Source organism: Indicator indicator, chromosome 12, assembly GCF_027791375.1.
Source record: "Indicator indicator isolate 239-I01 chromosome 12, UM_Iind_1.1, whole genome shotgun sequence".
In the NCBI taxonomy this organism is placed as follows: domain Eukaryota; kingdom Metazoa; phylum Chordata; class Aves; order Piciformes; family Indicatoridae; genus Indicator; species Indicator indicator.
The window spans coordinates 17439665-17466714 of NC_072021.1; the positions used below are offsets into that span (position 1 = coordinate 17439665).

Below are 27050 nucleotides of genomic sequence, written 5' to 3' on the forward strand. Positions count from 1 at the left end.
GTTGAGACCCAGAGAGAGGTGAGAAGAACTCAGATTTCAGCAAAGGCATCCTTGACAGTTGTGATTTTGAATAACACCACTACAGCAGCAGTCGGGAAGCCTCTCGGTTCTCCCCTACCCTTTAGAACCCCAAACTGCAGAGAGAGGGGAAGTATGTTTCTGGAAACCTAGCACTACGCAGTATGAATTTCCTCTATGTCACAGGAGCTCCTTGCTCTGGTGGCCTGACATCTTGAGATAAAGCTGAAAGACCAGCTCATCTCTTCTAGTTTAATGACACCACAGTATTCTGGCAAATATTGTCTCCAAGAATAATGCAGAACTCAGCATTTGTAACGTCCAGGAAGGGGGTTTATAAACATTTCTAATAAATCTGCAAGTCACTTGCATCTCTTCAGTTGCAGCACAAGTTAAAAGATACCACAAGACCAGCATGGCAGAGAAAAGAAGTCCTAGCTCCTTGTAAAAGGTAAGACACCATTCCTCTGTACTGTCCCCCAGCTTTTCTGTACAGGTACATGCTGTTCCTTGCCAAATGAATACTTTTTGTTGCATTTATAGTGGTCCTAGCAACTCCCTGCTGCTCAAAAGTGCTCGAAGATCCTTTTGTGCTGCAAGAAGGCTTGGATGCATTCCTCCCCGTTAAACAAAAATAAACTGCCGAGACTTGACAGGCACACCATGGTGTCCTTGTGGAAGGAATGATTAGCCATTCCCAGAAAAACTCAAAGAATGTAACTTTGCCCTTCTTTTGTAAGATGAGTTGGAACAGGTTCCTCTCGTTTTCATGGGCACAGGCTGTGGTTAACCAAATCAAGCCCTTTGCTGGTATCAGTCCAATCATGACTGCTGAATCATCAAATCCAGCACAGCCTTGTCTCAGATATGCCAAATATTTGCTTTTGCTTCTTTCTATCACAGGATTTTTTGAGATACAGGAGAAAGGAGCAGCCCAAAGTACTTTCAGCAAATTCACAAACCCATTCATCCCTGAAAACCCCAGGGCTCTTGTATTTCTTAATCAACACTCTCAGTGAGCAGTTGCAGTGCTCTCAGACCCTTGTACCACTCAGAAGGAAGGAAGCCTCCAAACCAGCAATGGAGTGCTTCCCATGAAGGACACATACTGCTCAAGTTACAAAAAAGCCCCAATCTTAACAGGAAACTAGCAAGATAAACAGAAACTTAACTTGAAAGAGGATAACTATTTCTGCTTTAAGGATGGAAATAAATCAATGTTTTCATTCTTTCCTGCACCTTTAGATTCCTCTGCCTCTTTCATTTGTGAAAGGTTAATCTTTTCACTACTTTTCAGCGGTCCAAAATGAACAGCATATAGAAACTCAAAGCAGCATCTTTGATTTCAGTCAAGATGACTGAATACCTCTAGAGACTGGTGAGGAACACGTCACACATGGATGGATTTACGGATCAGATTGTGAACACAAAGGATGCTATGAGCATGGCATCAACTCCAGTGAGGAAGTCAGTGTACAGACCACAGATCTGTATCTACAGAGGCAAAGAAAACATCAAACAACAATTAAATTATACTCCATATATAGGCTCAATTTTTAAAATATATTTGTTAGAGCAAAATTATCCTTTAGTACTTTCAGTAGCCAGTAATACTTAATACTGAAGCATGTTGTGCTTTCTTGGTATAAATAGTAAGCTAGAGTGGAAAAATAAAAGAGCTCTCAGCACTGGGAATGGCAGAGACACAAGCAAAAGAACAAGAAAATGATCTCCTTGATACAAAGGAGTGAAAAGTATATATTCAGACTGAGAAAGATTATTGTACTCCTGGTAAAACATCAAGACACCAGACATTGCAAAGTTACAAATTTATTTGTTTTGAAATAAATACAAATACTTCATTAAGAAACTTTTCTTGATAGACTTTACACAATAGCTTTATTCTTTCTGGAAATTGTCTGTTCTTCCCACAAACTGCTATGTATATTCTACACAAGAGCTGCAGTTAGTCAATATAAAGTAACCTAGATGGTGTTCTTCTGAACAAGCAATCCCAAAGTATTAACATTTGCTATTTAACTGCTCAGCATTTGAGCGTTCTTATTTGTGTGAGGACTGCAATGCAGCACGTATGCACTGGAGCGGGGGAAACCCTGCCCCACTAGCTAAGGACAAACTTAAGAACACTCAATAGTGAAAATCTGACTGGTGCAAAGGTTATCAAGCTACTAGCATCAAAGAAAGTAACCCAAGGTTTCAGGAGGCTACGTAAAGATGCAGAACCAGCAGATCAGTACATTTATGCTGTCATTAAACACTGTAGTTCACACATACAGTGTTGTCACTCCACTACTTTGTGGAATACACTTCTCAGCACCAGTGAGATCTCAGAGTTTCAAATCTAGTAATTAGTGGTGGTTGAATGTACAGTATCTAATTACATGCCATCTCACAGTCATTCATCTCTCCTGACAAAGAACAGCTGTATCTGGCTTCACTTACAAAAAATCCAAATTTATCACAATTGTGCTGGACACAAAACCTTGGAGCTGCAAAGATAAGAAGCTGCCTGAAGTGAAAATCAAGCTGTTTCTGCTTTGCTGGTATGTACTACTTGTCACAGCTACATCAGCTTTTGCAGTATGGTAAACCCTTTGGCCCAAGATCCCAAAGAGGAAACACTACCTTGCTTATTAAATTTCAATCCCATCCTCATTTGGATAAGCAGGTTTTAGGATCTAGGAGGAGGGAAGGAAAGGAAGACTGGAACTAAATTTCAAAAAAGTGAAATAAAAAAGCTTAAAGATTTAGTTCATCTCAAAGTCACATTAAAATTGCCTATTTTGGTAGTATATTATTGTACATAAGAAAACAGGCTTGAATACTAGTGAATTAGGTTTATAAATGCACAATACATTAACTTCTCTATCCTTTGATGTCAAGCTATATACAATAAATTTGACTTCAGCTTCAACATGAGGCCATATTTGTTTCATTTCCTTTTTTTAAAAGCCATCCATAACAGTGAAGTTTTCTCCCCCTCTTTGAAACTCATCTCAAATTGTGCCAGTTTACTTCAAGAGAATGAGAGATAAAGGGGCATGTAACAGCTTTGATTTTAAAGGAGGACATTAAGCAAGTCTGGTTTGACTCTGAAACATTTACAACCACATCAGCTTTTGGCAAGTATCCTTTAGAATTTGGCATCCCTTGAAGGAGGACACAATAGCAGCAACTGTCTGAGTTACAAGAATAATGATAGAGCAAATGAGATGCTTCTTTTCTTTGGTCCCTGTCAGACCCTGGTGGACAGAGTTCAACCTACTGAATAGCTCGAGATTAATACCAGTTATGTTTTTGTGATACAGGGGGCATCCATTACAATTTCACACTGTGACCAGATTAAACCTCCCACAGCCATTTAACAGGACACCTCCATGGACTTGGGGCTTGATTGTTCAGCATTGCTTGCTGAGTTCGGTGTCAGCTCGATGCGTGTGTCTGTGTGGGAGCGGTTTCTGGCACCGTCCCCTGTGTGGGATCGGCTCCTCGTTCCCTCCCCAGTGTGAGACCGGCTCCTTGTGCCTTCCCCAGTGTGAGACCGGCTCCTCTGTCCTTCCAAAGAGGTTACGCTGGAGCCAGAAGCAGTGCGGGATCTCATCAGCCTGGTCATGCTAGCAGAAGGGACTGGAAGAAGAGAATTTGTTAATGACTAGCTTCATGGGCTTGTAAGGAAGCCCTTGCCTTTCTCTCCATCCTTAACCACCCTTGTAGGAGACTTCAGGGTTGAATATATACTTTCCATGGTAGCTTCACATGCAGAAGTACCACCACTGCTCCAGACATACAGTTAAGAAGCCCAGATTACAAGGGCAAAAATTGGTGACCAGGGCTGAGGGGTTCAAGAGAGAGCTTTAAGGCATAGAATCATAGAATCAACCAGGTTGGAAGAGACCTCTAAGATCATCCAGTCCAACCTATCACCCAGCCCTATCCAATCAACTAGACCATGGCACTAAGCACCCCATCCAGTCTTTTCTTGAACATCTCCAGGGCAGTGACTCTACCACCTCCCTGGGCAGCCCATTCCAATGGCAAATCACTTTTTTTTTTTTTTGTTGCTGTGCCTGCAACAATCCACAGGAAACTTTAGAATCTCATCAGACCTCTCTTTCAGATGTTTAACCTTTGCTGGTAGCCCAGGATAGCAATGGATCTACACAACTACAGTTGTCAGAAGAAAATACATGAAGCACAAAGCTACAAATCAAAGAAGTTTCTGAACTAATGAGGTTTTTCATATACTGTGTGAAGCACAGATCACATCCTGTGATGCAATGAGGGGACACTATTAGAAATATCCACCTTAAAAAAAAAAATCAAGGTGAAGTAAAGCAGGTATTTGTGGATATAAGCTGTCTATAAAGCTCTCTACTAACATAATTTGTTCTGAAACCACTTTGCCCAGACACCACAGTGGTGGTTTGTTGTGTTGTTGGTTTTTTTTTTTTTCCCCTTTCCCATTGCAAATACATAGCCAATAGGGAAAAGATCTCACATCTGAGTTTAGGAGACTCACTGGGAGCTTAGATGCCCAACAAACTTAGTTGCCAGGTAAACCATTCCATAAACACAATACTTACTGTATCCCATTCCCTGAACAAAGTATTTGAAAGCTTCTGCAAGCTTGGCAGGCTGAAAAAAAAAAAAAAAAAAGAGAGTAGTATTGTTTACAGTGCTTAATTAGTTAGTTACATTACTATGTTATAGATGCCACAAATGCTCTGTCTTAACAGAGACTCTTAAATGCTCTTTAGCTTCTACTGAATGTCTGAAAATTTGTGACAGAATCACACCATTTCCCCTCCTTAGTCTGCTCCCCTGACTCATTATTTTACCGGACACATGCATTTGAGAATGAGATTTCCAGAGAAGTGACTACAAGTGGACTAAGCCTGGCGTTAACTTGCTTGTGCAGTTACTGAGGCAAGTGAGCTAAAATAAAACAATTAGCCACACAAAATACAAAAGCCAGTTCACACAGGGTCAATAACTGAGCAATTCCTAATCAGGAGAGAGCAAACTCACCTAGTCAGAGCTGATAGCTATGTTTATAGGGAAAAATAGGTTATATGTAAGATGCAAGCACAACTGCCTAGGGCTGACATTCTTGCAATAAGGCACTCACCATTTTCCTCTGCTGTTGACCTAGTGGCCAAATAAGCTTCATGATCTCAATTACTGCACATGCCAATTTTGCCTATTTTTTTTGGTATTATTCTATCTGAACCAGCACAAAAGAAGACTTTGTAAAACAGAAGCAATGCGCATAAAACAAGGCTTTAAAAAAGTTTTTTCCCCCTTTCCACTGTTAGAGCATACACTGCTTGTACGGGGACTTATCAACTGCATGTAATTACAAAGTCATTTTTTTCCTTAAGTTCACAAACACCACATTATATTGCTCAGAAATCTGTTTTGATGTTAGATCACACTCCAAAGCTGATTTACTGCTTGTCTCTTAATTGAAGCAACATTAGAGCATAGGTAAGTTTTAACTTTCCCAGCCTGATTTTATTAGCAGCCTTGGAATTTATGCCTAAAATTTTCAGAAACTCTAGTTCAGTTGTCAGGGTATGCAGGAACATAGTATTGTTATTCCCTGCCTCCCACTTTCCTGATCTATACTATAAATAGTCCAAAAGAGAGTATGCTTTAAAAACACTATTGCTCAAGCCTTAATCCATGTCATCCTAGTAGACAGGCATAAAATAATATCTCTACACTCCCACCTCAGACCTTTACTTGGTTAAGACTTAATTAGTGGAAATAATGACCCTTCCCAATTTTAATTTTCTGCTTCATTGCTCTTTAAAGAAAAAAAGAAAGCTCAGATGACTGACTGACATCATTATTTGTGAAATTATAACCATCCTTTTGGCTGACATTTGGGAACAGCAAGTACCCTACAGGAAAACACCCATTTGTTGAAGTCTGGCATGCTGCAGAACAGGATTAGAAGGATTTCCGTCAGCCAAATCCTACCTGAGAAACTTGAGGGAGCCCACCGCAGTCAGCCATCTGAAACGTGGATGAGAACAGCCAGTAAGTGTAATGCCAGAGGAAATCATTTATGCTCAGGATACATTAAAATGACTTTTTTAGCTATCTGGCAGAAAAACATTTCCTTTTGTTGTGAGAGTAACATACAGATGAACACATCAAAGTAACCAGTTAAATGTTTACAAAAACTACAATCATGCCCCAGAACACCTCAAAGTCTCTTGACCCTCAAGCAAAGCATCAGCTGGAGTTACAAACAAATGCTTTTTTACTAGGCAGTGATCACTGCTTTCTTAGAAACTAGCCTGTTAATCCTGGATACAAGTTCAGCTCTGAGTTACAGTATCGTGACTCAGTATTGACCTGAATGACAAACAAGGAGACAGAACAAACATCTAAACCTCAAGGTAAGAGGGAAAAACGATTTGCTGAGATTGTGGATGGCAAGCATCAGCCTGACTTGCCAAGAGAAGCAAGGAATATCAAATTAGAAAAGCTATCTTGAGTGCATGCAGTATTTTTGGAGCATTTCATTTTTCCTGCCACTCCACCCCTCAAAGTCAACCCAACAAAAACAGTCTTGTTCCAAGGAACACCACAAGCAGAAAGCAGTTGAGTTGTAAATTACAGGAAACCCCAAATCCTATCTAGGATTAGTTAGCAGCGAAACAGGCCTGTAGCAGGATCTGGCATCAGCCATATCCCTGGACTGAGGAAAGGCTGGCCATTGACAGAGGACCTGAGATAGTGTCATGTATTTTCTTAGAGGCTGCCATGCCCATGTGGTAGCTGCATTGTAACTCCTCAGTGTTAGGAGGAAAAAGAATTTTTTAAAAAAAATCTTTGTTTATTATAATTTTCACTAACCAGTTCAATAAAGAGAGATACAGTTAAAACTTCTCAGCAGAAACATGACCAAACCTTCTTCACTCTTTGCATGCTATTACACTCATTCCATTTTACATCATATAACAAGCTGAAGACTGAATCCACACTCTGAATGCCAACTACCAGCCTAAGCCTTTGCATGATGTTTTGGTGTTTGGAAGTGCATTTTATCAACTTTTTGGAAAATAAGACTAATTTCCAACAGTAAGACGTTCTGGACTGTCCCCTCGTAAAAGGCAGGATGACAAAACTGTGGCTGATCGATCAGCTGTCTATTCACCCAACACTTCTGCTGAGGGACAGGCAAGCACAAACAGAATGAGTTGGTTTGCACTTACACCCTGCTGATGTCTTTTTCAAACCTCCCAAAATACCTTGAGATCAACTTTGCCAGCTCTAGTCAAATTCATTATGGGTATGTGAAATACTGAGTGTCTGAAGTTGCACCCCTAAGTATTTTAAATTAGAAGACCTGAGAAATTCTCTGTTGTTGACCTTGACAAGAAGCCCCTAGTCTAATTTATCCCACTGAAATACTCTTACCCTGAAGGAACTGCCTTTCCACATCAGAACTGGATTGTAGCATATCACTCTGGTTTTGCTTTTTTTAGTTAATCCAGCTGATTTTAAATGAGGGGGATGTTTATTTAACAAAACAGCTTTTGTTATTACCTTCAGAAGTGTTGTCCTTGTTGGGTCCAGCTTTGAATTGCATTCAACCTATATTAAAGAACAGCAGTGTAAGTCATTATATACAAGACTTCAATGATAACCTGCTGAAGGAAAACTGATTGAATACCTTGTTTTCTGGTCTAACGCAGACTAAACTGAGTATCTTGAGCTTCTATGTAAAGAACTTTATGTATACATATATATACACATATTGGGTCTTTAAACCCAAGTAGGTCAGCTCACATTTCTGACTATTCTTTTCCATGTACAAACAAAACCATTAGAGTTGAGAATTGGAGATTTTTTTATCTGTTTCTGGGACTCCAGTGGCAACAAGTGTTGTTTATCTTGTGACTTGGGGTCATCTGGTAGGTTCCCAAGTGGTGAGCAGCCATATGGCCACAGGCCAGCAGACTGGGCATGCCCATAAAGGCACAGCATTTGAAGTCATCCAGTCATCTGGGGCAAGTTATAATGGTCAAAAAGAAGCTCTTTGCTTCCATAGTGACCCAGGGCACAGCTCCAACACCAGAGAACAAGTTAAAATACCAGCATCAGATTCCTCTCTAAAGGAAAATATTTGCGGTTCACTGGAACTGCTGTGGCGATTGTCCTGATGCAGTAGCTATTAAATAATGGCACTCAGACAGAGGGGACAAACAGCAAGGAACTAGTGGCAGCTCTCCTGCAGTCTGAAAGAGGAGAGACAGCTGGGCTGGATCAATAGCCAGCAAGGCTGCTGCACAGGCATGAGCTCTGCTGGCCTCACACAGCTCCTTGGCTTGCCTGCCCATCAGCATGGTGGCAAAGACGGCTTGAGATCTATACACACCACAGCATCCACTGCTGGGGAGCTGTCGCCGACCACCAGGAGGACAGGGCACCTGCAAGGAAGCACACAGAAGGTGTATTGGTTCAGTGGCACAGCTCACATCTGCCCCAAGCTGCATTTTGTGTTACTGGAAAATGAGAACATTAAGGGCGTGAAAACGATTTGGTTTGTATTCCAGACACCTTAAACACACATCAAATCCACTGCATTAATTGCAGGGCTACTTAGATGCCCTGATAACTTCTATTCCAAACACCTTAAACACACCTAAAATCCATGGTATCAACTGCAGAACTACTTAGATGCCTGAGAAGTTGTCCTTTTACCCACCTTGTAGCAATCAACTCTTACCAGTGCTCTTATTCCATGCTTTATAGAAAGTGAATGTGGGCACCAGCAAGCTCTCATCCCCACCCGCCAACACCTATGAGCTCAAACATTTGGACCTGTTACACAATTTCAAACAGACTGGAGGAGGAAAGAGTCTCAAAGTCTGTGTGTAAACATTAACAGCTGAGTAGAGAAGGACTTGAAAACTGTTACATAACACAAGTTACAGCATAAGTGAAAAGCAGAAGATCTGGCAGACAGTTTCTCATACCTGCTTCATCTTGCTGAAGGCTTGGGTTTTAATTTGTTGCTGTGCTTGGTTCGGGGGTTTTTGGGCGATTTTTTTTTTTTTAATTGCCTTTGTTTATATTCTCTTGGCTGCACAGGCACAGCTTAAGTGCATTCAGAGCAATAGTTCCCATTAATTAGGACATATTTCCAGGTGAAGCTAAGAGTATCTACTTTTAAAGTAACTAGTCTGTCAGATCAAGGTTGCAGATATACAGTGACAGCAACTACTTAGCTTTCCATTTCAGCTAATATGGTTCTGAAGTTTGAAGAGCAGAAGTCTTCCTAATGGTGGTCCCTGACTTGCAGTAGCCTCTCATCTCCTACACAAAGTTACAAATCCTTTTCCAGCTCACAAGCACATTTAACTACAGCCCTGCAATGCATATGCAATGCACCCAATGATCACACCTCTTAGCTCACATCATGTACAGGTGAACTGGTAAGAAATAAAATACTTACTGAAGGGTGACAACATTTACTCCAGGAACAGGGCGCTCAATCTCTAGGTCTCGCCGACTGAAAAAAAGGGAAAGGATTACAGGTCTGAAATTCTTTCAGATGCTTCCATGTTCTTCTATGTTAGAGAATGCACAGATGCTCACATATGTTAATTTAATCTGCTACATGTTCTAGTTTCCACAGCTGATGGAGAACGACTGAATTATTAAGGTCTTAGTTCAGTCCCAGTGTACCATCTCTCTTCCCACAAATGTGCAAGGACCTTCTCCCATACGCAAACCACCCAAGATCCTTAAAGGCACTGTCAAGCAGAATTTTATACTGGGGGAACACAAGTAACTCCACCACACAAGTAATACTGGACAGCCTTTTAAAACAGTTTCCAGTTAGAAATCAGGTAAATGTATTTACCTGTTGTAAGAGTTGACAAAGAGATGAAGGTTGGTTTGATTCATATCATTAATAATATGCTGACGGTAAGTATGGATCAGGTCATGGTTGCTGTGAATCTCTTCCTACAGTGGAGACAGAATTGTTCAGAATAGGGGCTATTTTCTGAAAGGATTTGAAGATATGGCACAGCAGTCATGTATCAGACTTTTGTAAACAACAGGAGTGCACCTTCAGGGAAGGGCAACTTCTAGTACTCAGTGGTGTCACCCAGAATTATTAGCCTCCAGCTGCAGTATCACATTTTTTGCTTTAAAACCTCATATGTTGTAATGCCAAGATCTTAAGATTGCAAAACATGTAGTTGTAGTGCAGATGGTTACAGTCAGATAAGTGCGAGGTTTTAAAGCAACGACAAAAAAAAGCGTTCAGGATATGAAACTCAATAAATGTTTCCAGGGTAAAGCAGATGCTGAAAGCTTACAAACATATGCAATATGGAACTCCATTTCACAACTGCAAATAACTAAGTTTCAAGAAGTTCAATCACTAACATTTCTAAACAATTTGGTTCTAAAGGCTTTATAGATTGGTTCCTTGTTCTGCTGGAATGGAGTTTTCCATTGCATTTACTAATAATTTCAAGAACCACAAAGTAGCTTCAGAAAACAGTACAGCACTTTCCGTTAAAGCAGGCTTGAACTGAAGAGCACCATTGGCACTAACAAACAGCTTTCTCAGAGTTATAAATATATTATGGTATATAAAAAAATATCTGTGGGTAATTCTGCTCAGAACATAAGCGTGGTATGATGCTTGTTTTCACATTTAAGTGTTGGCTGTGTAAACGGAGAGCTGAGCCTTCTAGAGCTGTCATGACTGAGATGTACTTGAGTTGTTAGGACACAGCAAGCCCCACAGCAGCATACCAGCTCCAAAATACTGTGAACACAAGTGTGAATCCTATCTCACAGTTTGACTTTCTATTTTTCTTTTCTTTTTTTTTTAAGTGAAAGTTTCTCCTCTCCTTCCAGCCCCAGGGGGTAAATACAGATGATTGAAAAAAAATCAGAGGAATCTTGAACATCCTTACCTTCCCAAAAAGATGTGAAATGACCATATCTGGTAGGGCATTTGTCCAACCTGAAATCTGAACGGCAAGGTTATCAATGTATTTGATATTTAAACAATCTGTGAGCAACTGAAATAATTCAAGCACATACAAGTAGACCAATGGATGCTTCTCTGCTGTCCTTATGTAGGTAATATCCTTGAATGGTTATTTTTCCTGTCTCAATTCAACTAAAATACTGTTAGGGGTTGTTTATGTTTGAGTGACTCTCATAAGATGTCTTTACTAATGAAGCCATACAGAGAACACACTGCTAGTAGCATTGGTCCATCTCACTGCAAGAACAACAAGCAAACCTGCTTGTTCTCATTTAACCTTACTGCCCAATCTGCTCCCTTACAACCCATACTGACAACATGTTGGAGATGGTACCTAAAGCTCATGTCCCAGAGCATGTGTTCTTGCTTTGGAAGGACAGAAAGATACAGGGCACCTGTTGCACTCCTAAGATCAGGTAGCAACATCACAATCTAGAGGAGTTTACTAAATATACTTCCATATCAAACTTACGAAAACAAACTGGTATGCAAAATTATTATTTTTTTAAATTATTAATCAAGCCTTGGAAGAATGTTACATCCCAGCTCTGAAAAGTTTCTCCTACTGTTACAAGGTTATTATTGCATTTAATACTGGTCTATATACTTACGATGAGTTTGTTCTGCATGTGGGTAGTGGATGACACACTAATTTTTGTACTTCTCAAAGCATTTATAACAACTTCCATTCATTGCAACAGGACCCTGAATGACACAAAGTGCCTTCCACAAGTTTGCCCTGAGTTTAACAGGCTAAATCTGAGTGACATGTAAGGTAACATGTCTACTCATTTACATATACTGGTTCCAGGAAAATTTTTGAAACTAGATCTCAGCATCCCTTTTCCCACACTACAGCATTGTTTATGACTACAAAAAAATACAGTTAACAGGAGCTTCTTTGTATGTGAACATTTTAACTTAAAAAGCCTGGCTGCATGGACAATCTGCCCACAGTTAGTAGAGTTAATGCCTTTTCTGAGTCTTTTTGGCATGTAAAACTCAGCTAGATGATTGAAACCTGGAAGATGTTCTGAACATTTTTCTAGTTCACATTTTGGACTGTGGGAGTAAACAAAGCCATGGACAAGAACTGAACATTATACTATGCTTGAAGCTTACTTAAAGAAAGTTTGTTTCCAGAACTATCCTGTGTGCAAATTAAAATAGGTTTTCCCCAGCAGTTACTAGCTCTAAAGAATTGTCCATAATCAGTAGTTCCCCAGTACCATGTGTATCTATTTCCTCAAAGTCCTCATTTTTATCACTAGCCCTGCAGGAGCTATGTTTGCAAATGGAAGAGTAAACTCCAAAGGAATTATCCTGGGATATTTTGTGTCTGCAACCACACCTTGAGACAAGCTTGTCCAGGCTTGACAGGCTTCAGTATGATTTATTTTTCTAACTGAAATATATTTACCTTAGTTGCTGCCCAGTCCATCCAGCCTTCAGCGCATGGGTTTACATTAATGAGAACTAATCCCTCTACCATCTCTGCATGGTTTAACTGCAAAAGAGAAGGTTCAAGATTTATCACATAGCCTTTCCAACTTGATGGTCAGCATAACATTGAAATTACCAAGTTGTCTCCTGAAGAGGAAAGCAGTGGGTCTGGTTTTGTCTTGCACAAAACAAGCATTATATATGGAAAAAAAATCGTTAAAGCAATTCAGCTGAGCAGCTGCAGAACATTAAGATTTAACTTCTTCTCCACCCTCAGTTTAAATAGAGAACTCCCATTAAAAAAACCTTCTGCAAATTAACTGGGAAGAGCCCAGGACTTAAAATGGAAAATCTAGGTCTTGTGGATGAGCTATCCCGCAGTTTGTGGTATTTCACTTAAAAGCCTAACTGCTTACTTAAATGGGCATGGCAGAGCAGGAATTCTCTGCACACACTGCAGGGGTGACAACACTTCAGTGAAATCAGGTTCAGGCTTTAGGGAAGTTCCACAAAACTTACAGCAAATCTGGTTAAGATGTAGGCACCGGCTCCAGTTCCCATTCCTATTATGGTCTTCAGCCTGCACAGCAATAAAAGGGAAGAGGCAAACGAGTGAGCGCTGAAAATAAACCCACATCAGCAACCTTCCTCTTTCACATGCCAGCCTGTATTTACAGAAATGAGTTGCACCTTGGGCAAATCATGGACCCTCAGCAATGCCACTGGCCTCAGTAAGGAGCTCAACATAGCAGCTGGTTTGCTTTTGATAGACTGGCAGGATGCTAGTCCTCATGTCTTGCAGAGCAATAGTGATTCTTGCTTATCTTTAGGTAAATACACTGAGAAACCATAGCATTGTTCTGATTCTGGAAGGAAATGGTTAGTCTATGCTAGAAAAGCTTCTAAGATATGATCCTGAAATCTTCAGCCTACTTACAAAGATCCCTCCTCCCGAGGCTCTCCCTGTCCTTCTCAGTACTAACTGGGATGCGAATTGCTCTCTAACAGGGTGCTGGCAGAAAATCCTCTCATGCTATCCAGCCACTGGGGTGATAAAGTTTAAACTTCATAACCAAACAGGGCAGAGACAAACCAAATATTTGCATTAACTGAAACTAGTTTTAAAGTACTGCCTTCAAGGCCTCAGAAAATACTGGAAGGGAAGACCAGACAAAACCACTCTGAAAAACAGGTTATACAATGCTTTTAGAAAAATATCAGAGGGTGGTTTTCATTCTCACTAACAATGTTAAATCATGATTTTGTCAGTACACTCCAGTTTAATTGATTTTCAAGGTACTGACACAATGCTAGCATTTTTTTCAGTGCAAGAGCAGAACTGGTAACTCTTACATTACATATTTCAAAAAACATACCTCTTTTAAGAAAGTAGTGAGGTAAACTGGTCAAGGTACTGTACTAGCTGATTACAACTGAACAATGTCTAAATTGGAGTACTGGTCTGAGAATAAAACTCTTGTCAGCAGTCCAGCCTGTCTATCCTCAAGGCTGCCTGACCCTGAATGCCAGGTTTTCTCTACTTGGTCTAGAAACCCCTTGAATGTGCCTACTTGTACTCTTCATAGTGTACCAGGAACACCGACTCAGAGAAGGTACCTTTCTAATCTACAGCACCTGTTGAAGCTAAGCTTTAAGGGAAGAATACACACATACACATTTGTAGGTGGACAGCAGAGGTACTTGATCCTTCAGCAACCTGGCATCTGCATTAGGTAGCAGAGGCTTAAGGAGGTTGGACTGACCTCCCTAAGACAATCAAGCCACAGAAACGAAACAGGACATGTCTTCAGATGGGACCATGGGTTTTTCTCTGCTAACCACACAGGAAAACGTGGGTTGTTACAGTGGTAAGAACAGACTGTCTGTGCCCTGCCCCTGTGAGGGTGACGCAGAGAAAATACTGGAGGAAGCCCCTAAATTAGGCACATGGGATTTCACTCAAACTTGCTTCCTGTTTAAAAATAAGCACACTTTTAAGAAAAGGCCAAAAAATAAGCTCTTTCAGAAACAAAGGCAAAAGTGATGAATCTAGAACTGAGGAATTAAAACCTAGCCACAACTGTAATTCTAGCACAAGAGAATATCTGCTCTTTTGGTGTACTATGGAGAGACAAGAATGAAGAAAGTAAGGAAATGATTCTGCACTCACCCAAACTGTTTCAGGATTCCAGGAAGCATTTCAGCCAGCTGATCCATGGAGGGATACATGTACCTACAACATGTATATGTTTGTGGAGTTACTACACCACATTCAGTAGAGTAGACTGGGTTATTTAGAGACACAGTCATCGCTGTGGATTGAATATCAAATATGCTCATTGCATGTGAGTTACAGAATGATATACGTCTGGTTTGGCTGTAAGCAAAACAGACCATAATGAGTTGCTTCCAAGAAAAGTTAACAGTTAAAACTTAGGAAAAATTTTGAACTTGAGAGGTGAGTTGTCAACCTCATTCACCACACTTGCACTTTCGGTCCACCACAAAAAAGTGTTCCTGTGTTGCAGGACCGCACTCTTCAGCAATGAGGTCTAAACCTCTGGCATGCATATTCTCAGAGGCACACAGGTTTCCACAGCTACAAAATGAGGATAGATTTCTATTAATATTGATAGAGAAAATTAGCCATAGCAAGGGCTATGAAGCTGCTGAGGAAGTTCAATAAAAACAGCTGTCTGTTAATGCTCTGGTCCCTCTTTGAGGGAAGAAAATTCTGCATGACCTCTCAACTGATCAGTGTGTGGAAAATCCACCTGAAGTTTCTGGACAGCATCTTCCTAAAGGTATTCAAATATCTGCTTCTCATCAGGGCTACATCTAATTTAGTCTCCAAAATAAAACCAACAAAATCCAAACCAAACCAAAAAACAACACATCACAAAAAAACCACACAACCACCACCAAAAAAAAAAAAAAAGAAAAAAAGAAAAGGGAAATAAAAACCCAAACAACAACCCCCTCCCCCCCCTCAAACAGTGTAGAACTACTTTAAGTTATTTTCTTACACTTTCTTGTCAGGAAACTAAACCTCGTCATGATAAAAGCCTGTGTCAACACATCAGCAGTTACTTTTAACTTAAGCATGTCAGTCTCCCAGCTGGAGGGCTGGAAGCAATAATACAGCTTCTTGTGTTGTCATCCTGATGCTATTAAGCAATGGTCTTTACTAGCACAGACTTTGATGGTTGCCCTATGCAACTGACAACTCCAAAGCGTTAATGCCTGTTCAGGACATGAGGGTTAAGACACTTAAAAGCTCGTGATTCAAACAAACTCAAAGGGGGGTGACTGAAATAGCTGATTGACAACCAGGCTAGTTAACACTGAGAACCTGGCCCATCATGACCTCCACAGCATCAGACCAGCTTAAAAATTAAGAAGGGAAATAGACTGGATACATATAAGCTCCTTAATACTTCGTTCTTACAGAACAACTGTTCCTTGCCTTGTGCCTTCCCCTTGACATGCTGGTTGCTCCCTTCCTCAACCAAGCTAATTCTTATCCAAGTGGCATGTTAAGGCAAGCTTGATTCATTTGAACTAACTGGGCCAAGCATTTTAGCAAAGACACAAGTTAAACCAGGTTTCCAAGAGCTGCAGCATCATAACATAAATCAGTTAGGAGCGTGCAGCTATCTATGTTACTCTGTTGGGGCACATCACTTTGCTACTGCCTAATGGCTTGGTTTTCCCAGGTAGGTTATAACATCTGCTTATCAACATCTACCATGCTGCCATTTCATAAAAAACATGGGTTTCAGAAGTACATTATTGCTAATGCCAATCTTGTTTACAGCAACAATTTTGTTTGTATCACAATGTCATTACAAAAGAGGAACTCAATATTTAAATTTACAGATGTAGACATTTGCCAAGGAACTGCTTCACAACCACTCAAGTTATCAGAGTAAAAACACAAAATTACAGCCTCAAAGTTCACTGTGAACTGGAACAACACAACAGAGCTCCCACAGATCCAGTATCTTAGAAACAGAGAATCAGGATTTAAGTTAAAAAGCCAACTGCTGTGTTTGCTGTAAGTGCTTTAACTAAACGACAGATCAAGACTCTTTTTCCAGAAAGGATAACTCTGATGGCACAGGCTGTTTCCCTGGCAACTTACCCAGCTTGGAAAGATGGTGCTCCATCCTGCTGTCCAGGTGCATCCACATGGCAGACTGCAAAGTGCTGGGTGATTTCCTGCATATCCTCAAAGTTGAAGAGAGGATTGAAGCACGTTTTATCTTCAGAAGGAAAAGAAAATATGGAATAATTATGCTGAGGGAAAACAGTAAGTATGAAGGCGATAATAAAATAATTTATGAACTTGACCCACAGGTTAATGAAAAGTTGATTTAATCAAGTAATCTGTATTATAGCCTGGGAAAAGTGTCAGTCCTTTACTCTTAAGTCCTTCTACAAAGCAACCTGTGCCAATTTGCTTTAATTCCTCAACTGAAAATCACTAAACAGCTCCTTCCTCGTGGCCAGCTAAGATTTATCCATTGACTTTTGCACCTGCCAGAAGTATTTGCTTGGTACACCAAAATCTCAAAAAACTGTTCTATATTCAGCATTAAAATACTAATACAATGAAGTCAAGAGTATTCATCCCAGGTTTTGGCTTAGACAAAACTACCAATTTTCTCATCCTATCATTTTTTGTGTCAAAAATCAACCAACCAAAAAAAAAAAAAAAAGGAAAAAAGTATAGGCTGAGATTGTAACTTCTGCTTTTGTATAAATTTTACAATATCTGCTTTAAATGATCAGCTTCTGCAGGCAGCTCAAGACAAAAGTGTCCTTCTGGGATACTCAGTGCTGTCAGCTCCCAGTTTTGAGGTGATTCAATTTCTGATTTTCAAGTGATATTAATGTGGAGAGAGGTTTAGCATATTTTCCTCCTGGATTGGAAAGCATGAATTCTGTAGCACCATTGCTGAGATGCCTAGAAAACAGTTCAATGTTCTCTCTGTGTTTCTGAATGTCTCCACACTACAATGTACATTCTCTAGAAAGAAAAAGGTCTTATTAAAAAATGAAATCCAGATTAAGCTCTGTCCCAAACCACTTAAAATGCAAAATAAACTAAGGCAGATCCATAAAAACCAGGCAAGGAAATAGATTGTTTTCTTATGAGTAATATCCACCCACCCATCAGTAACCAGACTTTAAAGACCCGCACGGCGTTTTTAAATGTAAATATTGACAACTGATTAAGAAACAGTAGTTGTTTGAAGCAAACAGTACTGCTGAATAAAAACAAATTAGAGCACATCTCCCTATTAGGTCATTATGTTCTTGGATGTGACAAGTAAGATAAAAGGCACTTAGCAAAGTTATTTTCTTAATACTGCCTAAGGACAGAATGGCAGAACTCATTTTGCCATCCTGATTCGACATGTAATTCATATAAACCCATAGGTGTATAAGACTGGCAGTCAGACAGGAATTTAAGACAAAGCACCAGCAATGTTGTTCTTGACGATGTCGGCAACATGCCCTCCTTCATACCCTGCAGATGTTTTTACAACATTTATAGATGGTCACTATGAGCTAACAGAGATCTTTTGCTCCTTTAAGTGAACTGTTCCAATTATTTAGTTCAGGAGGATAAAAAAAATATGAGAATTTAGCTTGCTTAATTAAGGAGTTAGGTACCATCTAACAGATTTCAGTCCACATAAATGAGTAAGGACCTCGGAAAGGTTTCCTAATCATCAGCATTTTCCCACCTTTTATCACATGGTTTAGCACCAGACTTGGCAGAGTTCGATGACGGTTGGACTCAATGATTATGAAGGTCTTTTTCAACCAAAAACATTCCTATGATTCTACAGCAGTAGCATTAGGAGGTAGGCCACACCTGTGCTACTAAATAAAAAGTCTACTTACGATTCAGCCCGATGTCATGGTAGGTGAGGATAGCTGGCCGGTTCCCTCTGGGAGTCCCACACATGGTGACATGGACCGAGCCATGCACAGTCTCCACATCTTGCTCCTGGCAAAGAACAGAAGGAGTCTGTTAGAGGCTTCTCCAGGTGCTCCACCAAACACCAGCTGCAGCAGATCTCTTTGTGACCATGGGCACAGGTCCTGCCACATCCCAGGGTCTGCCCATAACCCCAGGGATCTCCACAGTTCCCATGCTAACGCACCCGATATCCCCCATAGTGTGGGCTCCCTGATAACAATTTATATTTGGCTGTCACTGACTCCAGTTCAAAGTCAACTATAGTAGCACTTCAGCTGCTACCTCTAACCAGATGCCGAACGAACAGCTGGCAGTGAAAGAAAACTAACTAAATAAATGAAAGTAGTTCAGTGCATTGACTTCTAAAGTAACAATAGTTTCTGACTATGACTGTCGACATTTGAAAAAGCACAAGTTGCCAAGATAGAATGCTTCTGTTCTTTCCCCAGTGAGCATGATAGCCATGTCTGTTAGCTCTCTGGCTTGCTATGTATAGCCCTGAGCATAAAGCTAACTGTGAAGCATGATATAGAGCAACATATCCACAACTTTGTTGTGGTAATCATCAGAGGAACAGCGATAAGAAGCACACCGCCATTATTTGACATAAGAGGAGCTGGTGTTGTTTATCCATCTCAAAGCTTTATTATCATATCAAAGTCTCCCTGAGTACCATCTTTTTTTTATTGGATGTCTACGTAAATTAAAAGTGACTTATACTAACACCCACAATATATGGAAGACATTTTTTTTGTTTCTTTTATACCTGTACTTCAAAAGGGTATAAACTTATTATTTGGCCAACATGCGTAAAGAGAATCCCAACACAACAGTTAATTATGTCACTTATTTACAGCACCATTGCACTCACATAACAGTCAAGGTAGTATACAGTTAGCCTTAGGATTTAACTAGAATACTTCATTTCCTGTCCAGGACACAGCTATCTATGTCATTCCGTGCAGTGCTCCTGCAGGACTTGCTTGACTTGCTCTGTGCAGTAATGCCCAGAGGCAAAGCCCAAGTGAAATTCAAATTTACTAAAAATTCTATGTGGTAGAAATCAGGAAGGTACAGCCTCTAAGAAAACTTTAGAGAGCAAAACCTAAGAGCTCTTAAGGGATCAGAAGTAGTAAAATGTGATCTGAATCTCAGCTCCTTATTTTCATACATGGAATACACCACACATTTTGCTGGAAGTAAGGATGCTAGGCAACACCATTCCACATTTCACTGATTTTCCTTGCAATTACACATTTATATCAGTTTTAAGTTACAATTAGAGCAATGAATCAAGACTTATCCCCCCCTTGCACGCTGAGAAAATTGAGCATTTGCTGCTATATGCCATCGAAGCATTAATTTCCAGCTTTTGTGTTTTCTTAGAGATTCATTCCTCTGTATACTCACTGCATTATTTAACAGGTAAGCTGTATCTTCCATATCCAACACCATCCTTAGGCAAAACAGGGTGATAAATCCAACAAGCCAGACTGAGCACAGTAGCCAGTTTCTAGTTCACCCAAGCAGGAAACTGGGTTATATAGACAAGCTGCTACCCTGCACAGGCTTATGACTCCCATAATGCCCAGCTAGAAAAACCAAAACAGCCTAATTCACAAGGATGTCGTTCTTAAATAGGATTTGAGTCAGGTTTGACCAGGAGAAGTACTTAGCCAATAGAGCTCAGACATCAAAGATTAACTAAGTCTCTGGCGCATAACATACAAAGTGCCAAATTTCAAACCTGGGAATTAGTACAGTCTTTCCTATTGCTGTTTCTATCAGGTTTTGATAAGTTTAGATGAACTTCAGGTTTTTCTGTCTCAAATGCTAGACCACTCCAAACTTACTCTAAATTAAATCAGAAGGAAGTTCTTTTCTACAAGCCAGTGTTAAACTTTCCAGTAAGAACAAAAAAGACTTTGAAAAATTAGCGTAAACGAGAATGATTCTGCACAACAAAACTGGAGACTTTAAATGTTTGAAATCTAATATTTTCCAAAGTAGATTAGCAACATTTAGTCTACAGTATTTACACATCAGTCATAGTAATGTCACTGTAAGTTTCATTTTTGGCAGAAAATAGAGTAATGTAGATATATTCACTGTATGATATTCCAGAAGAGATTCGTAGTAGTAATAGATCACAATTAATAATAACAATTAATAATAACAGAAATTACTATTTTCCATTGTACCTTCCTTCTGTGCTTTGATAATGTTTACTACAAAGCATAAAAATCAATAGTTTGGCAACTTTAACACCAGTAAAAAAGTAAGTGATACTGTGTAATCCACCTCCTGCTGAATGTGGAGTATATAGGAATTATTTCCTTCGCAGCTAGAGACTATTAGGCATTTCATATCATCAGATTGTTATTGCTTGATCCTTCCAGTAACAGCACTGAAAATCTAGAATGTGTTTTCTTAGGAGGGACCACCTTTCAAAATTTGGGATCTTCCACACTTGTGCATGAAAGAAAATCTACTCATGGTAGATGAACCTAGACCCTTGAACCTGCACATCCTACTGACCTCCACAGCTTCTGGAATTGGGAGCCTGATCCTAGTTCAAACTCAGTGTCAACTAAAAATAGTTCTGAGATGACAGGCAAGCACACTCTTAATTACTGCCATAAATCACAGTCAAACAGTTTAACAATTGGTTTAATTCCCCATTATGTTCACAGTAAGATTCCCCTAATTCAAGAAAGTTGTCCTATTTTCCACTAGTGAGAGTTCTTAATGGTGTATAACTAGAAGTTTCTCCTAAAAAAAAAAAATAAATTAAATTCAAATCAGTTTCTTCAGCGACATCAAACCAACAACTTCATATCCCTATTGATCCTGTTAAAGATCAAGAGATTTGTCTACGTGATGTAGGGATGGATGTTTTCAAAATGCAGAGCACTGAAAACAGATGGCAGCACATCCCAATCAACATCAACGTTATAGTAAGAGGCTCTTCACCAACTGATTTGTATTAAAATACTATCTTGGAAAAAAATCCAAGGTACACTAATCCGATAGAAGGATAAAGACAAACACACCATCTGTTCACATCTCACTTTAACGGAGGTGCAGTCTTATCTTAGTGCCCTAAAAACACACACAAAAAAATGCTTGCAATACAAGCAATTTGGGAGAGGCTATCTTAGCCTGAAGGAGCTGATCCATTCTAAAGGAGATTTTATTTTTGGATCAAGTGACATTTTCTGACATTTTGTAGAGGTTAGAGTTGGGGAGGGGGAGTGCAATTTGTATGTCAGTAATGGAGGAGAGCTCATTTATTCCTTCCCCTCTCTGCCTTGGCTAAGGCTGACATGGATCAAGGACCACGTGTAAGAACAAGTTGTTTTCTGAAGTATGAGATATGCAACCAAAACAATTTAGATCTCTAAAAAGGAAAATCACATACATATTGCGTATTTTATTAAAAATGCATATAAATATTTAAAGCAAAATATTACATTCCATCAAGATTATTTTAAAGCTTTCAAATATACTTAATCCTCAATTACCATCTCATGCTTTTATTTTAATTTATAATTTTATCCCTGTTAAATATACCTCCCTTCTATTGCCTCAGGACTGAGTGAAAAGCTTCAAAGCCGTTAAAGATGATTAAAATCACTTTTAAATTACTAGGAGGCATTATATTTAAGTTTATATTGCTTAAGAAATTTAATATACTAATAACTGCATACACTATTTTTCACTTTTTTTTTTTCCTGTATCTTGAAGATCCAAAATACTTGAACTCTTAATGTGGTATTGCAATGCTGAGTTTCAAATCCCTCCCTTTGCCCTGAAGTTATTAAGCATTTTCCCCTTAGTTTTTTCTATTCTGAAACAGTCATTTCAATTCACAGTATGTTTTTCTAAGGCCCCAATGTCTACCTTGGGGCTTCCCACCCCCCACCCCCCCTAAGGTTTCTATTTTAAATTAGTAATATTTGAAATAGGTTCCTCAATTTGGGTTCTGAGTTGAGTACATTTATATCTATATTCATCATTCTTACTGAAAGTGATTCTGCTAAGGTTGAAGCTGGTAACATAGGAATTGAAGATTATTGCGATAGCTCTGCCTAAGGATTCTGCCTAGTCTGATTAGCACAGGATCACACTGCTCTGCAAAAGTACAAAACTACAACCACTCCTACAACCACACCTAGAAGGAGGATGAAATCCATGTAATGCCCTAAACTGTGTCCGCCGGTTTGCAGTTTGGAAACCCACCTCATTGCACTGTGAGGGCCAGCTGATTTGTCTCCCATTGCAAGGCAGTTCTTTCCTTGTCCTCTCACAGGCAGGAGGAGGGAAAGCAGAAATGGCTCTTGCATGCCAGTGGTGGATATAGGTGGCCATGAGCCAGGAATTGCAAGGGACAAACTCATCTCTGCCACCTACAGCTGCTGCACAGCTTGGGAAGTTTTGCTTAGTTATTGACAGAGGAGTCCCCTGAGGTACTGCTCACTCCTGAAACACCAAGCTAAAAGAATTATATGCAGTGGTGAGGAGCCAGGTCTCCACTGGCCCAAACGCTACCAAGCTAGGGAATAGGTAACTACATCAAACTGGAAATACAATTAAAATGTGTTTGGCATTAAGCCAGCTTAAAGCAGCTCAGGGCACACTGCCCTGCACCAGTGTATGATTAATTGTAGTAAAACAGGTTTGGTCAGGAATTCTCCCTTTCTTGGGGGGCAGGGGACCTTCACTTAAGTTTTCAGACATATGGTGCTGACTTGAGAAAGCTCAGAGCTATCAGTTCTTCCATTTCTTGTTTTTGCTGTTATGGCAACTTCACAAAAGCTTTCCTCCAGTGAATAACCACACACATGTCCTGCAATGTGTGCTTTCAGAAGGTGACACTGCATTATACAGTGGCTTACTTCAATAATGGAGAAGTACAATTTAACTCCAGTCAGTCTAAAGCAGCATGTGAAATAAGAGTCCATTTATTTTCATATCTGAATAACTAGATAAAATTTAATCTTGGAATCAAAACACCCCACAGGCAGAAACTAGTTTTCACAGGTGGTAGAAACAAAGTTATTAACTGAACACTGTGTAATTTGTTCCCAAAAGGACCAAGTTGCAAGGGCTACGGTGGATGCTCACATCACTAAATACAAAGCTACGTCTTGTCAGCTGCTGAACATCTCCTCCTAAGTGTGGCTCATGGGACAGGTAACTCATTAAGAGCATATGAGCTTCAGTGTCAGTCCTGAGTGACCTGCATCCTCTAGGGCTACACATGAACAAAGCAATAGAATTTCTCCTAACACCTTTAAATCACCTCTTTCATAAATCAACCACAGAAAAACTTAAAGACAGAGATAGGTTAGTCGTGGTTTTAAGGACCAAATCTAAGCCATCTTTACAGCAATAGCTCTTAACATATTGAGAGTGTTCTTTCATGTTTTTCCCTCCTGAACTAGAGCAACCAAAGATTAAACTCTGACAAAGAAAGATCATTTAAAAAGCAAGAGCTGGCAGAACAGGGCTAAATGACAAGAACCACTACTCTGGATTAGTGACAGTTAATCCAAAACATGGGGGGGGAAAAACCCAACAAAACAAACAAAAACTAAACAAGAACAACAACAACAAAAAAAAAACACCACCACAAAAAAGGCTTAGAGAATTTGATCGTGCAAGCTAAAATCTATATATATACATGGTTTACAAACTGAGCAAATTTATTCCAAGAATAGAAATGAAATATGGGTCACTTCTGGATTCTTAATCAAAATACTGCAGTATTCCTGTTAGCAGACTTAATCTGGGATTCAGATTTATTTAGACCAAGTGATCAATCTGGACCCAAATAGAAAGCTTCTCCCATGCTGTGCACAGTCCTGAAGGAAATCACATGGTGACAACCTCAAACTTACATTTATTAAGACTTTAGGCAGTGGATTTCATCATTAGAAAGGATGAGGGGGAGAATGCTGGATTACTGTAAACTACAGTTTTGCTACAGAAGTAAAAGCCACTGAAAGATGCTGAAGATGTTTGAGATAACTGTCTCTCTTAGCTTCCAGGGAAAAGACTGGGTTTTTAACAAGTTTGCACAACATTGAATGAAAATATAGACTACTGCAAATAAGTGCAACATGCCACAAAGCACAGGAAGAGTTATTTTCTTCACAGATCTCCACCTGGACATTCAAAAGGCTAGAACAAATTAACAACTTTCCACAATCGAACTCCCTTCCTACGCCCTTTGACAAAAATAAAACACCCAATGAGCTTCCTTGTACTCAGAGATGGGAATTCACTGTTCACTCTTTGTTGAGGTATGTACAAGCTCCCCGGTCTTCCTTCCAGTTCAACCCAGCCTGACAACAACAGCCATTATTTCCTTAGTCTCAGCTTAAGAACCACCAAAGACAAACTTCTCAGTCAGCAGTGCAAATGGTGATAAAATAACACACAAGGAGAGCTATGAGAGTTACAAAGTTATCTCTCAAATGTCTGAAAGCCACCATCTGACCTAGTGGTGTGATTTATGTTTTGGCTGTACATAAATACATGGAAACTATCGTCACTCTTCTTGTGGGCAAAACTGATTGCTTAGTGCCTTCCACTGCTCCACAGGCGTCAGGAATGTTTTCCAGACTTTCAATGGCATAACCGTGTTACATCAAGAGGGACATTTCCTCTGAGGAAATTCATGCACACTGCTAAAGAAAGCAAATTAATCAGAGAAAGCATGTGTCCACGTGGGAGGGGAATATTTTGCTACCACTGCTGAAGAATCTCATTCTCTTAGCAAGAATAGAACTGTTTGTAACTCAGCCACCCCTTTTGGATGAAACTTTCTCAGCTTCACTCTGAAAAGACCTCCTGCAGTCCCCTTCAGATCAGAGCCTCATTCAGACCCCTTTCCCACAATAACTATTTCTGGCATTTCTGATCACATTTTGATGTTTTCTCAAACCTCAATTCAGTTTTCCCTTTTATTAAAAAATTAAAAAAAAATAAAAAGATAATAGCTTTACTTACCTGAACATCGAAGTCTGGAAGGAGGCGAGTAATAGCCTGTGAAGAGATTTGAAAGCATTAATGCAGGTAACTTTTGCAGCTACAGAAAACTGCACTGAGAAAGGTGTGCTCTAACCCCTCAGGATCTGCAGTTGAGAGCTCTGTTCCATCCCTTCATTCAATGAAAGCTCTCTTGTTAAACAATGAAATTCATTCAGGAGATTTCTACTAATCTTCACAGAGAAGATGAAAGCAGTAAAATAGATTACAGACAAGCAAAATAAACCACAAAAGCTAGTCCATCTACAGTTATTGTGAAATCATCAGACAAATTGGAGCAATAAAACATTAATTTCTCTCCTTTGCTCACTGTAGCCATGGACACTCAACAGCCCACCTCAGTCCCATCCGGGATGGTAAGCTGTTGTTCAAGGACCTACACCAGAAAAGGAGTTAGGGGATATCCTCCCCACCTCCAATACACTAAAAAGATTATAACTTCAAAAGAAGAAATACCTTTCACTTGTCTCGTTTTATTAAAAGGCAAGGAAGAAGTCAAACTCATATTTCTACTGGAGGGCTGAGAACAAGAGTGAATTCCAGTCAAGCCAGCACTTTCTATGCTGCAGAGTAGGGCAGGAAGCCAAAGCTTGAAAAAAGTATTGAGATAAAATGGAAAGCTTAGAATACGGGCTAGGAGGTCACTCAGTTCCAGAAGCCCAGGTAAATTAAGGATGGAAGATGTCAGAAACAATACAGCTGTCATCTTGGGCAACAGCGTCTCAGATGGTGGACCTCAAAGAATTGCAGTCCAGATCATAATTATGACAAGTCTCTAGAGCTATGATCTTTAGACAGTTCATCAGTGCCTCATACAGACAAACAAGTAGCTACAGAGCTGACTGAGCTTGTAGGAGTCATTTTACACAGCGTTGGCTTTAGACAGTATGCTGGGGTTTAATCTTACTACCCTGTCAGTCTCACGATGTTTTAAACATAGCTAGTTTCATACACTGCTGTTCAAGTGGGGCCTAGAGCTGAAAACAAATATATGTGGCATCCATATAGCTAAGCACATGAAATAAGGCTCATCACTGTTCAGGAACAAAGACTACAGAGCTCTAGAAGAAACCTAAGCACAACAAGCCAGGGCGTGACTTCAGAGTGCATCACTCAACCCCAGCTCCACTGTTAGTATCTTTAGCATCCTTTACTATCCTCAGGGCAATCTTCTCCACTTTCTCACAATATGTTACATAACTTCCTTCACTTATGTTAAGAATGGGAACAGAGGAAACCAAACTCTGTGCTAGTTTCCTCATGTAGACAAACCTTAAGGCAACATCCTGAAGGGTTCACCATCAAGATTCCAACTTTTGACCTACATGCTACAGAAACCCAGGATGTTAATCAGTGTTTAAAGCTATTTCTGAATTTTGAAGTAAAAGTATTTCAGTACCCACAGGACTTGTGGTTAGGATCTCCTTTGTTTTGCTACTACTGAATAATATTGGCATTAAAAATGGATATTAGTTACTGAAG

General features: G+C 39.8%; 1 protein-coding gene across 1 annotated transcript in view; it reads right to left on the reverse strand.

Moving 5' to 3' along the window:
• Positions 1–1880: 1880 nt before the first annotated feature.
• The window catches only part of NDRG1 (N-myc downstream regulated 1), a 40351-nt gene continuing 15181 nt past the window's right edge, over positions 1881–27050 (reverse strand). Inside the window, exons 3-16 of the mRNA XM_054385634.1 lie at positions 25530–25565; positions 18434–18539; positions 16662–16782; positions 14688–14750; positions 13037–13097; positions 12495–12581; positions 10998–11054; positions 9926–10029; positions 9515–9571; positions 8435–8486; positions 7603–7650; positions 6025–6060; positions 4623–4674; positions 1881–3666 (exon numbers count right to left, since the gene is read on the reverse strand). Of these exons, the coding sequence (XP_054241609.1) occupies positions 3401–3666; positions 4623–4674; positions 6025–6060; positions 7603–7650; positions 8435–8486; positions 9515–9571; positions 9926–10029; positions 10998–11054; positions 12495–12581; positions 13037–13097; positions 14688–14750; positions 16662–16782; positions 18434–18539; positions 25530–25565 (1146 nt within the window). The 3' untranslated portion in view covers positions 1881–3400. The remainder of the gene's footprint in view (positions 3667–4622; positions 4675–6024; positions 6061–7602; positions 7651–8434; positions 8487–9514; positions 9572–9925; positions 10030–10997; positions 11055–12494; positions 12582–13036; positions 13098–14687; positions 14751–16661; positions 16783–18433; positions 18540–25529; positions 25566–27050) is intronic.